We start from the raw sequence: 16,368 nt of genomic DNA, 5'->3' as shown, positions 1-16,368 counted from the left end.
ACTTTCTCAGGCTCTGCAGAAATAGCAATTAGCAAATTAACCAAAATGTGCCCAATCTAGTATGAATTTCAGTTATGGCATAATTACGTTATATAATCTTCAACAAAAGATGGCTAATTGGGATCAATATTGCTTAAAATAAATTATTTGTAAAATAAACATCATGGTATGAACGGTGAGACAACGGGGACCGAACCTGATCCTGATGAACCCGGATCAACTGGTTCATCGTCGTTGAAGCTCTCCGATATTTCAAGCAACTCCTTGGCTTCCTCAAGTAATTCTTGCATAGCGGGAGTGGAAAAGAGCTGAAACTTACCAATATTATTTCCTCTTGCCGTTTGACGCTGTGTGGCAAGGGAAATCAGTAGGGAATATGCAAAAGGACGGACTTTTACATTATATCTTCTACCCTTATAAATTGCACGTGTGTGCAATAATTTAAGCAGCTCCTTCAGCTCGGTCCTTAGCCCGGCCTTCAATTCCTCTATATCTGCATTCTCCAATTTAAGCAGACCATTTTCCAACTTGTCCTTAGCACTTTTCAGATCCTCCTCATCAGCATCAAAGATATCGATTGCTTGTTTAATTGCCTCGGCAATAAGCAGACGGACCTCTTCCGTTCTCACCTTAGGCAGTGTTTGCTGTTCTTCAGCTGTCAACCTTGACATGCGGCATACAGTAACAGTCTCAGGTTTGGCCTCAAACAATTCTCCATTAAACCTGCATATGCATAACTATTACAATTAGGTTGATGACAATCATCAAAATGATGATAGGTTATACACGTATGCCTAATTTGTTTGCAAGGTACTATGATTTGATATACTTATATGTGTAAGAGACTTCGAGAACATCTGCATCATGTTTGATTCTAGTAGAAGGGAGATGAAGGTCGACTAACACCTTGCGGATCTCTTGGATGTATATATCACCGAATGTTATAGTTACAGGACCAGCAGTATTGTCCATGGATTTCAGATAACTTCCGGCATATACCTGCCTTATTGTTGAGTTATCTTTGATTTGATTGATGGTCACTGTCAGGTCCTGAGCAACCACACTGAGAAGCCCACCCAAGCACTGTGAAAAGGCTAAAGTCAAGTTGTCCACGCGAACATCTGAGTAGGTTCCTCCCAGGCTATTATTGGCAATAGCCTTGAGCACCTATTAAGAACATGAACAAGTTAATTAGCATGCAGCACAAGCAAATTATTGTTTGAAATTGTCAATAAATAAGAGTTTATTTTCAATTTTCAACTGTACCTTCGGATCATGATCATTACCAAAACCAAATGTGTGCACGGGCACGTTTCCTACTGGAACAGCGGCAGCATTACCTCTATTCTCGTTACACCCTGATATAAGCATGATAGCACCAGCACGTCCACTGCTAACTGAACGGTCATTGAGAATTTTCAGCGCCATCAAAAGGCCATCGGTGATGTTCATATTATCCATGCTGTAAACCAAATGATTGATCAGATTTTGAAGTTCTGTTTGGGTACTTTGAGTCATCTGGCGCAATGGGCATAGCCTCTCTGCGTGAGATTTGTACTGGACAATCGACAAACGGTCAACAACATTGAGTTTCTTGATCACAAATTGCATAGCTGTTTGCAATTCTTCTAACTTCCCTCCTCCCATGCTGTGGGTAACATCTAAGACCACCACAAGGTCTAACCCCGATCGACTTTGTCTGTTGCCGTAGAGTTCGAGCATCACCTTTTGGATGTTTTCCTCAAGTGGTGCCTTGTTGTTTCTTCTGATTCTCGGCCTTATTCTTCCAGGTACGGTGGGTCTTGTTGTCCCTGCAGTAATTGCAATATTAGCAAACTAACTGGAATGTGTTCTATGTGTAGTATGAATTAATGTTATAGATTACCTTTCCAATCTTCAACATAATATGGCTAATTGAGATGAATAGTGCTTAAAATAAATGATTTGCATAAATAAAAAAAAAGATCAATTCTCAATGTTAGTCAACTGGGAACGAACCTGGTGAAAGAACAATTGGCTCGTCATCGTCGAAGATCATCATGATGGAATGAATGGTGTATTTCTATGCTTATTGATAGAATTTGCTAAAATCCTTATAATTAATGGCTAATTAGGATCCCAGTGCTATTCACTTTAAATATGGTGGGAGAGGAGAAGAAGGAGAGATCATCTCGTTGACTACTTGTTTTGTTTTTATATTCTTTACTCTTCAGCAAGGGTATCATTATATTATCGAGTTAAATAATTTGGTTTCCAATGCGTAATTATTTTGGGCCTTTTGGTCCCAATCTACCACAAATGTTGGTACGTACGGAAATGTTCATTCGTCAATCCGTTTTGACAAAACAATTATTTATTGAATGTGAGTACAAAACAAATTAAATATATGAGAGAAAGTGTAACGATTTGAATAGACTGTAAAGCTTCCAAAATCGAATATAGAGTTTTATTGTACTGAAATATAATCACAGTGCGAAATTAAAGAAATAAAATAACGGTGGACAAGCAAATCATCCACATATGTGTTTCTTCCTGCCTATATTTATTTTGCAATAAAACAACCATCTCCAATTTTGAAATTTACACAGTCAAAGCAATCTCTATGTTTCATCCAATTAGTTCCGCATAGCACAATTAACAAAATAACATTGAATGAGAATATTTTTTTTCCTTGTACTCCTGGTAGTCACTACCTGGTTATCAAAAAAAAAACATTGAATGAGAATAACAGGGCTACGAAAATAGATGTGAGAAAGTCAATGAAATATTTTTTAAAACCAAAGATCACTTCTCTTGATCAGCTGAATTGGTGTAAATCAACAGAATTAAACAAATGAGGTAAGACCTCGAGATCTGCCATTGACTTTGACAAATGAGTTAATTACAAATGAGCAGTTGGCATGCAGTGTCCAATGTGAATTCATAAAATAAAATAAAATAAAATCTTGAGATCTGCAATAAAGTTGGAGTACTAATGAATAAAATAAAAATGAGCTGTCGGCACTGACTTCGGATTAGGTTTGATGCATATTGGACCTACTTTAGGTTCGGTGATCTATTTTAAGATTTGTACCCACAATTTTAATATTCATACGCATTCGCATTGGTCTTGAAGCGAATCGGACAGTTATGGAGTCCATTAACCCAAAAGTATATCCATTAATTAGCCAAACAGAATTACAGATTTCGAGGTCAATTACTGTTGCTTTGGAGAAAAATAAAATAAAATGATAGCTTGGACAGCTAAAAACATTTAATTGGACCAAGCAATAAAGATTAGGACAATTTATAGATTGGCCCTCTTTTAATAAAAAATATTATTTTTGTATATTTTCTCTTTGTTATACCGGATCGAACTAATACTTACAAATATCAAGTTATTTTTCTTTAACTACGTACCTATATTGATAATTGTTAATTATTTTATTTATATGTTTATGTATAAATAACTAAAATTTGACCCAATAAAAAATTAATAATTGACGATTAAATTGATTAAATTTTGATACTTAATAATTGACATGTACAGTGGGATCATATATATATTTTTAGCAATGCACAGCGAGTACTCTCGGTTAGGGATGTTAATAACTCTTGTAATTAATGTATTTTTTTGTTCAATATTTGACCTTTCTTAATGATACTGAAAGGGAACAAATTAGAAACTAAAGTAAAGATAGATAATGTATGAAATATTCTCTAATATTAATAAGTTGGTGACATTCGGCCTTTCTGTAAAACATTTTCTCATGGGCTCCACGTCGAGAGAAGAAGCACTAATATAATAAGATATCCCCAACTAATATTTTCTAAAGGAATTTATACATATATATTATACCTTTCTGTATTTCTCTAATACGTGCTTCACATGAAATGATCCCTTAACCTGTAACATTAACGTTGACAAACAAATAAATTAATCTCTCTCTCTCTCTCCAACACATGCCGTTGACAGAACAATGCTAGGCTTTTTTATATTATTTTGCATTGGTGATTCAAATGTTCTCACAATAAAAGCGATTTGTTTACATTTTAATATTTTACAAAATATAAAGAGTTAAATAATATATAGCAAACTTAAATAACAGTATGACATAAGTTATTGTTTTATACCATATGTGATTAAATTTAAGTTATAATTTTGTAAGTTGAAGAGTCTAAATATTCCTCAAAATATAACAATAATATTTAAAAAGAAATAAGTTGTACGAAGAATTAATTAGTGTTGATAAAATAAAAATTTCTCCATCATTAAGTTAGGTTGTTTTTATTTTTATTTTTTTTATTTTACAACTTCCCATGCACCTTACCCTAAAAAAAGTCTTACTTAGGTTGTGCATTTAATTCATTTTAAAACCATTTTAATGAACTGACGGTCTGGATAGAGTCTTTCTTATTATGCGTACTCTAAATAGCAAGTCTAAGAGCATCTACATCCCTAAAACTCACAAGGGTTTCTAAATAACTGTTAACTGTTATGAATTAAGTATTTATGGATGTCCATATTGCAACTCTCTTGAGCAATTACTTGAAAACTTCTCTTTAAAGAAGTATGTTTCTCTCCCTACATTTATCAATAGAGTTAATATTAGATGACTTGTAATTTACATTTTCTAGCCTATAAATAGAGGCTTTGTATGAATGTATTTGACATAACAAAAGCATATGAATAAAGCATAGCCATCTTTATACATTCTCAATATCTTGTTTATTATTCTTTTACTTTATTTTATAACACGTTATCAGCACGAGAGCTCTACTAGTTGAAGATTCGAGGTAATTTTAATAACTTTTATTTCAATTTCATTTATATAAATAATACTTTCTAGTAATTGCTAAATGAAATAAGTTATCAATTTATTTATATTTATTTTGAGATGTTTAGTATGATTCATATAATTTCACATGAAGTGCATTTTTTAATTTAATCTTCCCGAAGAAGATTTAAAAGAAAAATCTTCTTGAAGAAGATTTATATGATGTATAAATATTGTATAGTGGTTCATATTTTTTTTTTCTTCAATAATTGAATCTTCTTGAAGAGGATTTCAAGAGATATTACGAAAATTCTCAATTTTATAAAATGCACCGAGCAATTGGCCCGAAGCCATTGTAGCCATTTTATCAACTTTTTCAATTCATATTATTGGCCCGAAGCCAATTCACCTCTAAGGAATTCAATTTAATTGATATCATATTATTGAATTTTAACATTTATTGATTATTGGCCCGAAGCCATTCTATCATAGTATTGATTTCAATTTTAAATTGATTAATAAGAAATTGAATTTATTAAAAATTGGCCCAAAGCCATTCTGTCACCATAATTCAACTTTTAAATGTTCATATAATTTTTTTTTTTTTTAATAATTCAATTTTCCGGAAGAAGATTTTAAGAACAATTCTATAATTTTGATCTTCCCGAATAAGATTTTAAGAAATTTTCCTGAAGAAAATTAAAATAAAAGTTCATGTGATGTTCATATTTTTTTTTAAATTTTAATCTTTATGAAGAAGATTTCAAGAAATATAATTTGTTCAAGAAGATTTTAAGAAATTTTCCTGAAGAAAATTTCAAGGAAGAAGATTTTAGAAAAAAAAAAATTCAAGTAATCTTCCTGAAGAAGATTTATGTGACTCAAAAAAAAAATAATAATATGAGAAGATTTCAATAAAGTTTATATGATGATGTAATCTTCCCGAAGAAGATTCAAAAAATATTCCGAGTTCATATACTATCTTTTACATTACATTATGTTAATAAAATGGCCCGAAGCCATCTAATTATATTGTTAATGGCCCGAAGCCATATGAATATAAATTATTGTTATATAGACATGGTAATGAAGAAAAAACGCATCATTCCACTAGAAGTGAAAAAATAATGAACAAAATGTATTACCACCAGAAGTGGAAAATAATATGATGGATAACTAGTCATGTGGACAAAATTGAGATTATTATCATGGTGATTATTCCAAAAACACATATTTTCACCAGAAGTGGAAAAATAATGATGAAAATAAAAAGAATATGAGAAAAAGAAAAGTGATGAAATAGCAAACAAGAGAATTCATGCTATCATTGGTCACGTACTTGTCGTACGTCAACGTACCTGTAGTACATCAAAAAAAAAAAAAAAAAAAATCATGTTGATTTTTATCAAGGATCATTAAAATTAATCTTCTTTCGGATTATCTTTTTATCTCCTCTGAGTCAAATTGCTTTCAAAGGTCATGCAATTTTTTTTTAACCATCTCTCTTTATTAAAATGATACCGCTTATATATACTTATTTGGAAAGATATATTGATCTATCTTTAATTATTAGTTTTATGAATATGTGGGTACTTTTGAAAAAAAAAAAAAATTAGTTATATGAGGCCATCAAAAGACACGTATTGTTATACAGCCTATAAATGCTAGTTCTATATCATCACACACAAATAACACAATTGTTATTATTATTAGACAACATATATTACCATGCTATGTATGCCACATAGATACTTTTCATGAAGCATAAAAAAAAAATACTCAAATTGATACTAGAATACTAGTCTTACAAATTACTTTTGTTAAATTTTGTTGTTCTTCGAAAGATCTGATAATAATTTTTAGTAATAACTCGTTTAAAGTCATCAGTTTTCAAACATGATGTACATTAAAATGCACACATTATACTTGACAAGGTCATTTTAATTTTTTTTCTTTCTAAATTTATTCCTTAAAAATTAATGAGGGTAAGAATAAAGAAAAGGTAATTACAATTGTTATTATTATTTTTGTAATATTGATTGAAAGCTCCAGAAGAGCTATTTTGTTGTTACATGGAGGAATACAAATTTATATTTATGATGTATTATATTATTGTAAGTCTCAAAGAAATTTATTAAGATTTAAGAATATCCGCTGAAATAGAAATTATGTTGAGACAAATAAAGTTGAATATATGCTTATTGAAAACAAATTGCATATTTTTTCCTCCGACTTGTACTACACATATATTAGTGCAATTGAAACACATGTTATTGTAAACCAGAAGTTTACATACAAGAATATATTTATAGTTTGGCATGACCGGTTGGACCATTCCGGATCAATAGTGATGCGAAAAATAATAGAACATTCATCAAAGAACTAGAAGATTCTTTAATCTGATGATTTTTTTTTTTGTTGGTTTTATTTCTAGAACGTATACAATATGATATTTGTGGAACATTATATCCAACATGTGAACCATTTGAAAATATTATGATTTTAATTGATGCATCAATAAGATGGTCACATGTATGTTTATTATCAAATCGCAACCCGGCGTTTGCGAAATTACTTGCTCAATAGATTTGATTAAAGAGCATAATTTTATGATTATTCAATTATGAAAATACGTCTAGACAATATCGAAATTAATGTTGAACATCCTGTAGATGTTCGTATATAAAAAGAAGATATGATATTTTACATACAACAAAATTAATTCGCATCATGCCAACTAGCTATTATAAAGCTTCCCCTTATAATTGGTTTTTGGTCATATACCTAATATTTCCCATATAAGAATTTTTGAATGTGCGGTATATGTTATAATTGCTCCACCACAATGCACTAAAATGGGATATCAAAGAAAGTTGAGAATTTATATTGAATTTGAATCTCCATATATAATAGAGTATCTAGAACCATTGATGGGAGATTAATTAATGGCTAATTTTGCCGGTTGTGATTTTGATGAATAAAAATTCCCAACTTTAGGGGGAGAAAACTATCAGCTGAAAAAAAAAAAATATATTAGTATGAATTATTATTGTTTTATTTTGATCCTCGTACTAAAGAATGTGAACTAAATGTTCAAAGATAATTCATTTGAAAAGGTTAGTGAATCAATTGCCAGACACATTCACAGACTCAAAGAAAGTGACCAAATCACATGTACCAGCTGCTAATGCTCCAATTAAAGTCGGTGTCCCTGTTGGACAGACTAATTATAACACGCATGAAGCGTGGAAAAACAATCGGTTCCAAAGATTAAAAATATAAAAATCCTCGAAAAATAAAAGGAGCAAAGAATGAAAATGGTCAAGTCGAGGATATGATAATTTCAGATAAAACTCCAGAAGAGAATAAAATTATAAGTAATATTGGAGTTCCAGCAGAAACTCAGGTATCTGAAATTCATGAAAATAAAGAGATCTCGATAAATTATATCATGAATGAAATAAGATGGAACCGAGATGAAATTGATATCAATAATATTTTTGTATATAATATAGCGCTAAACATCATAAATATTGAGGATCATGACTAGGAGTCTATTAAAGAATGTCGACAAAGAAATGATTAGCCAAAATAGAAAGGTGCAATTGGGGTAGAGTTAAACTCTCTTGAAAAATAAAAAGTTTTTGGACATGTAGTCCTTGTACCTCAAGGTGTAAAATCAGTAGGATATAAATGAATATTTATGAGAAAATAAAATGGAAAAGGTGAAATTTTGAGATATACTCACCTGTGATGGATGCAACAACTTTTTGATATATAATTAGTCTGGCAGTCCATGAAGGACTTAATTTGCACCTAATGGATATAGTTACAGCCTATTTAAATGGCTCGCTTGATAATGATATTTATATGAAAATCTCTGAAAGATTTAAGATGCCTGAAGCATGTAATTTAGGTTCTCGAGAACATTATTCAGTTAAATTGAATAAATCTTTATATCGATTAAAGCAATATGGACGCATATGCTATAATCGTTTAAGTGAATATTTATGAAACATGGATATAAGAATGATACGAGTCCATGTATTTTCATGAAAAGATATAGAAATGATTTTGTTATAATTGCAGTTTATGTTGACGATCTAAGTATCATTGGAACTCCTGAAGAGCTTTCAAAAAAATAAATTATTTAAAGGAATAATTTGAGATGAAAGATCTTGAAAGAACAAAATTTTGCATTGGATTGCAAATATTTAAAAATGATATTTTTATGCATCAAGAAAATTATATTGCAAGAGTGCTGAAATAATTTTATATGGATAAATAGCATTCATTAAGCACTCCGATGGTTGTAAGATCATTAGATGTGAATAAAGATCATTTAGACCTCGAGAGAATGATGAAGCACTACTTGGTCCTGAAGTACCATATCTTAGTGCAATGGGAGCACTTATGTATCTTGCTGGACATATAAGGCATGATATATCATTTGCTGTAAATTTATTAGCAAGATATAGTTCTTCTTCCACACGAAGACATTGGAATGAAATTAAACATATATTTCGCTACCTCCGAGGTACAATGGATATGGATTTGTTTTTTTGTTCAAATATATCCAAATCTGATTTAATTGGTTATACAGATGCTGGATATTTGTCTGATCCACATAATGGCCAATCTCAAACAGGCTATTTGTTTACATGTGATGGAACAACTATTTCGTGGCGATCTGTGAAACAAACTATAACAGTCACATCTTCTAATCATGCTGAAATTTTAGCAATACATGAAATAAGCCAAGAATGTGTTTGGTTAAGATCTGTGATTCAACACATTCGTCAGACATGTGGCTTGTCTTCTGGAAAAATGATCCTGACGATCATATATGAAGATAATACTGCATGTATTGCTCAATTAAAGGAATGATACATTAAAGGAGATAGAACAAAACACATTTCACCAAAATTCTTTTTCATCCATGATCTTCAGAAGGATAATGTTATTAATGTTCATCAAATCCGTTCAAGTGAGAATCTAGCAGACCTATTCACCAAGGAGCTTCCTACTGGGATATTTGAAAAGCTGGTCCGCAATATTGGTATTCGTCGATTTAAAGATCTTGATTAATGTTGTCATGAGGGGGAGTTAAATACGCATTACATTTTCCTTAACCATGGTTTTTCCCACAGGGTTTTCCTGGTAAGGTTGTAATCGTGTATTAAGAAGAATAATGTACTCTTTTTCCTTCACTAGGTTTTTATCCCATAGAGTTTTTCCTAGTAAGGTTTTAATGAGGCATATTCTTATGAAATGGACATCCAAGGGGGAGTGTTATGAATTAAGTATTTATGGATGTCCATATTGCAACTCTCTTGAGCAATTACTTGAAAACTTCTCTTTAAAGAAGTATGTTTCTCTCCCTACATTTATCAATAGAGTTAATATTAGATGGCTTGTAATTTACATTTTCTAGCCTATAAATAGAGGCTTTGTATGAATGTATTTGACATAACAAAAGCATATGAATAAAGCATAGCCATCTTTATACATTCTCAATATCTTGTTTATTATTCTTTTACTTTATTTTATAACATTAACTACTTTTTAGAAATTATGGCCTCTAAAGTTTCTAACCTCCACATCCCTGAAACTCATTTTAGAGTTTTTATTAAGCCACATCAGCAACAAATTAAAAAGGAGAAACAATTTGAGCCAATCATTTGACCAACATAGAGTTTATAAACAGTTTCTTAATAAGAAACTTTCCTGCATAGTTTCTAAATAAGAAACTCTCTCACATCCCTGAAACTGGATTAGAAACTGCCACGTCAGATTAGAAACTCTAATAGTTTCAGGGATGTAGTATAAATAAATAGTAAGGAACCTTATTATCTGTGTCACTCTGTGCGCAGCACATACGTATGAACAAGTTTTAGAAAATATTCAAAAATTAAATGCTGGATCTACATATAATCTTATTTCAATGAAAAGATCTATTTTGTCTAGTTGAAATATAATCTTTCAGTGTCTTTTTCTATCAAAAATTATCATCGTATTGCTACCTACTAATCATGGTCACAGTTTTCTTCCTTTTCTATTTTGTTTTTGGTTTCGTCTGGTCGATTAGGAGATCGAAGAAGAAAATATACTCTAAAATTAAGAGATAATTAAGTTTCAGAAAGTGATATGATATATATCTAATAAGAAATTAATACAATATATTGTAGGGTATTCGATCGGGTAGGCATTATAAGTATTTAATTTAGAAAATTTAGATCTGTCATGCTAAATTAGATTGAAATTAACATTGAAGCTTATCATTAGCTATCGAGAGAAGTGGTGCAGCCACATGTAATATTGTTAGGTGATATATGCATGTAATATTTGGTCGGTTCGGAAATTGTTGAGATTATTTAGTTCTCAGTTCAATTTCAATACAAAATACCCATCATAAAAAGTAGTTGAGAATATAAAATTATTAAATAATATTTCCGGATCAGAGGGAGCACACAGTGCGGATCTCTTCATGTTCCCATAACTATTATTTGTGCAAATAAAATATTTGATAATTGTCGAAATAAAATGTACAAGTTCTCGAAAAGTTTCTGATAGGGTATAGGGATTCAATTCTCAAGTAAAATATAAAATACTCAAAAGTAGACAAAAAAACCTTGGTAGCTCTACACATGCATTTATACGTGCATGACGCAGATAAGGTAGCACATCATTTATTTCAAAATTTTAAATACATAAGTGCCAGATAAGGTCTCAAGTTTGTTCCGGTACACATTGGTATCAAGCTGCCAGGCGCGAACCATAAATGCCTACTGCCATCTGATCATATATATTTATTTGATCCATTAATTAGTTAAACAAAATTACAGATCTTGAGGTCAACTTCATTTTTTTAGCTCAGTACTCCAAATGATCTATCTGTAGCTAGCTCGTCATGTGTACTAAACGACCATAAGAAATGGTTAACTAAAATAGTTGTTGGAATAGAAAATAATATTCCCCTTATTACGAGTTACGAATAATCTACTTCATAAGTTATATTTGAACCATTGACTTTTTAACGTCCAGGTCCACAAATGTTGTTGCCTCTATTAGAAAAATATTTCAATGTATCAAGCATGATGTTTTAAAAAAAAAATTGATAGTAGCTGCCAAGTTATATGTATTAAATATAACAATCCAACACATCCTCACCCGCAAGGTAGGGAATTTTTTTTTTTGAAACCATAAATAAAAAAAATAATATACCAGACTAACTTAATTGTTTTGGTTTTTACAAAAATCAAAAGAACCGAGATGCCATTTCGATCCAAAAAAAATTTTCAGGACCAAAATGTCATTTCGACAGAAGTTTTTTCTCAAGTTTTACTATCATTTTTTTATCGAAATTTGTAAAAATGGCTCGGACGGAAGAATTGAAGAGAATCGATAAATGAGCTATATCTATCTCTTGAAAAAAGTCTATTCCAAATGCAAAAAAAAGAAGGTTTGTCTGCAAAAGTTCAAACTCAATTTTGGTATTCTCAATTCTCAAATTCCGACCACTTCTTATTTTGTTCGACGAGAATACAACATTTTTTCCACTCTTACCGAACGGGCCTATGAGCCTCTCGCTCAATTTGAGGAAGCTCTCTCAACCCTTCACATAACAATTAGATCCAATGCAATAATAATAGGTACAAGAAAACAGTCCACTTGTTTACTCAACAAAAATAATTGATACCTAATTGTAAATTTGCAATAATTGTGGTAAGGTAATATTCAGTCTCAAATTCAGAAAGAGGGCCACCTGTAGCAATAATTGCAATAATTGATACCTACTTGGCTTCCCCTTAGACGGTTCGCACAGGAGAAAGAGGGCCACCTGTAGGAAGAGAGTCAGCCGCCCTTTTGGATTATGAATTTTAGTGGTGAATTGTTAGTATTGACCGACTTTGTCTCTTTCTGTAAATTTTTTTGTTTCCTCCGGATGTTTGATTTGTAATTTGGATTAAATCTAGTGTTAAAATCAAAATAAATTTCTTAAATTATGATTGGTAATTATAGTTATAAGTTAAAACATCGAAAGTTACAAATCAAAGCATTGGATAATATAAGTCAAAGTATTGTTTTTTAATCGAATACCCAATTAATTAATGAGTTTAAATCCGATTAATTATTTAAATCTGACGAAAGAATGAAATGAAACAGTCTTCAAAGTGGTGGGCATTCTATTTACTCTTTTTGCTTTCCTGCGTAAAACTCAACTTTGATATGTACGTTTGGATCCAACCTAAACTTTTGAGATGCTTTAGAGGAAACTGTTTTTCTTGGCTTTCCACCTTTAGAGGAAAAGTAGTTTGGTAAGGTACCGGTTCTCTCTCTGTTTTTTTTTTTTTTTTTTCTGAAAAAAGGCCCAACTATATTACTTTAAAAGTAGAAGATATATCCCCTGAACATAAATATAGGAGCATATCACTTAACATAAATATGAAATTATATATAGACACTTCGTAAAGCATCAACAATTAAATTATTTAGGCACTGCCTTGTTACAATTTCCACCTTTAAAAGAGAAAAGCTATTACGTTTATATTAAAATTTATATAATGAAAGAGAGCTGTGATCTACATAGTCTGTTAAAATTTAGCATGATCCTAAATAAAATTATGAGTTACTTTAGAGGAACCAATTACTGTCAGCCACATGCTCTCACCGGCCTCATAAAGGTAACGTACTCTTTTCTGTACTTGCTCAAGGACTGCTCCACTGTTGCTTAACAGTTCTGTTAATTAAATTAACAGGAAGTGAGAGAAATTCTGTGTTAATTATCAATGGGTTAAAACGATACTTGAGCAGGAAAGAAGTCGGACCTTGATAGTTTATATGGAGATCGAGAACTATGCGGCCTAAATAATATTCAAGCATGTTTCATATTCCAAAATTAATTATATATCGCGTCACTGACCACTATACGCATTTTTCATTTTCTGCTCAATCATGAAATTAAGTGTAGTCAGAACTAACACATCTGTAATTAATTAATGAAGAGATGTATGATACGTGCCTCCCATGAAATGATCCCTTGACCTGTAACATATTAACATTCACGTTGCACAGATGAGTGTTGAGAAACAAAGAAATTAGTCTCTCTCTCTCCAACACATGCTTCCCATGTTAGCCGCGTTGACAGAACATGTGCTAGGCTTTTTTATATTATTTTGCATTGCTGATTCAAATCTTCTGACAATAAAAGCAATTTGTTCACATTTTAATATTTTACAAAATATATAGAGTTTAATAATATATAGCAAACTTAAATAACAGTATCACATAAGTTATTGTTTTATATCATATGTGATTAAATTTAAGCTATATATAATATTGTAACTTGAAGAGTCTAAATATTCATCAAAATATAACAATAATATTTAAAAAGAAATAAGTTGTACAAAGAATTAAATAGTGTTGATAAAACATTGATAACCAATTCAATGATTGTTAAAACAAAAATTTCTCCATCATTAAGTTAGTTTTTTTTTTTTTTTTTTGAAAACTTCCCACCTTACCTTGAAAAAGGTCTTACTTAGGTTGTGCATTTTATTCATTTTAAATTCATTTTAATCAACTGACGGTCTGGATATTGTCTTTCTTATTTTGCGTACTGAATTCTAAACAACAAGCTTAGTCTAATATATAAATAAATATTAAGGAACCTTATTATCTGTGTCACTCTGTGCGCAGCACATACGTATGAACAAGTTTTAGAAAATATTTAAAAATTAAATGCTGGGTCTACAGATAATCTTATTTCAATGAAAAGATCTACTTCTTCTAGTTAAAATATAATCTTTCAGTGTCTTTTTCTATCAAAAATTATATATCATTGTATTGCTACCTATATACTAATCAAGGTCACAGTTTTTTTTTTCCTTTTCTATTCTGTTTTTGGTTTTGTTTGGTCGATTAGGACATTGAAGAAGGAAATATACTCTAAAATTAAGAGATAATTAAGTCTCAGAAAGTGATATGATATATATCTAATAAGAAATGAATACAATATATTGTCGGATATTCGGGTAGCCATTACAAGTATTTAATTTAGAAAATTTAGATCTGTCATGTTAAATTTGATTTAAATTAACATTGAAGTTTATTATTAGCTATCGAGAGATCCAATCCGTTCAACATGATATCCATATTAAAACATGCTTGATTGATTGAAGACCAAATTTTATATTTTTTTTAATATTTTTACTATATTTTAAGGTACGTAGAAAATCATTGTTTTTTATGGTTCATAATCTTTTGAATCAATTGATTTTCTACCTATTTTAAAAATAGTAAAAAAATTCCAAGAAAATGTAAAATTTGGTCTCCATGCATAATATGGATATCATATTGAATGGTTCAGATCAACTGTTTGAACTTTGAAAATACAAAAATAACTTAAGGTGTTGAAGTACTTATGGAAGTGTATTAGCATGTCGATCTCATAAAAAAATTGAATATATAAATAGTTCAATATTTTCTCCCGCTCCGGGCCCCAAAATCTTCCGGACCGGCTTGCCTAGAGAAAAACACTCACGAGTTGTCAACAACAAGCACAAGAAAAATAATATCTTATTAATTAAGCTTATAAATTAATAAGATAAAATGTGTAATACATTGTAATTAATGGTGACTATTGGGCTAAATTTATGGGACCTAAATTTAACAAATTAATTAATGGTTCTTGTGATGGAGTTTGAGGAATGATTTAAATTATACAAGTCATGAGGAGTTGGCATGCTAATGAATTACGAGAATTGCCATGGAGTTGACTAACGAATTAAATACAAATGAGCAGTTGGCGGTTGTCTCCATCATATGGCAATAAACCTTATTTTTAGGGTCAACGAAACTAAAATATTTTGGGTTAGTTAATTATTTATTTTATATGCAATAATAGAGAATATTATTTATCATGTTGCTGCCAATGTGACACCATGTTCTCATTTAATTTATAATTAATTAATTGAAGATCGTATCAAATGTGTGAGCTTAATTATTACTCATCTCTTGTGTTTTCCAATGAACGAACGGTCATTTGATCTTTTGCAATAACAGCGTAATAGTTAGCTTAATAGCTTAATAGTTTATACTGTATGTAACATTTTGAAAAACCGAGTCGTTTATTCCGGAGGCTAGAAAAATGTTTTGAGCCTAGACAAACGTTTTGAACTTAGCCAACCTCTATTTATTTTATATATATACTTTTTACATTATATAGGATGATTTGCTGTAAGAAGTGTGAAGAATAAATAAGACTATTATGTTTTTGCTTTTGTTTTTCTAGTTGTGAGATATTTTGATCACTGATGTAATTCTGGTATGTAGCTATAGCCTATGGCTGTATCAAAACTTTTATACAATAGAAATTGGTACCAATTTCCTTTTGCTATGGTTTCAGTATGAATGAAATCAGTGTGTTAATCCCACTTAAAGAAAAAAAAATCACAACTATTAGCTACATCAACAGAGATAATACACCTGGTAACACCATCAAACATTTTCATTTTCACAGCTTGCTTCCATTTGAAAAATCATACAAATGAGGGGGGGTGTGCTGCGTTGCTGAGGATTGCACTATCTTCGCTCGCACTCATCTTTCATA

The 16,368-nt window shown here is 30.7% G+C and overlaps 1 protein-coding gene across 1 annotated transcript in view; it reads right to left on the bottom strand.

The window, feature by feature from the left end:
• Window positions 1–161: 161 nt before the first annotated feature.
• LOC144548389 (uncharacterized) overlaps window positions 162–16,368 on the bottom strand; it is a 46,442-nt gene continuing 30,235 nt past the window's right edge. Inside the window, exons 3-5 of the mRNA XM_078297051.1 lie at window positions 1,267–1,811; window positions 830–1,167; window positions 162–723 (exon numbers count right to left, since the gene is read on the bottom strand). Coding sequence (XP_078153177.1) covers window positions 162–723; window positions 830–1,167; window positions 1,267–1,811 — 1,445 coding nt within the window. The remainder of the gene's footprint in view (window positions 724–829; window positions 1,168–1,266; window positions 1,812–16,368) is intronic.

This window comes from Carex rostrata, chromosome 33 (assembly GCF_964058835.1).
Source record: "Carex rostrata chromosome 33, lpCarRost1.2, whole genome shotgun sequence".
Classification (NCBI taxonomy): Eukaryota; Viridiplantae; Streptophyta; class Magnoliopsida; order Poales; family Cyperaceae; genus Carex; species Carex rostrata.
This window is presented reverse-complemented; position numbering and strand designations above follow the sequence as displayed.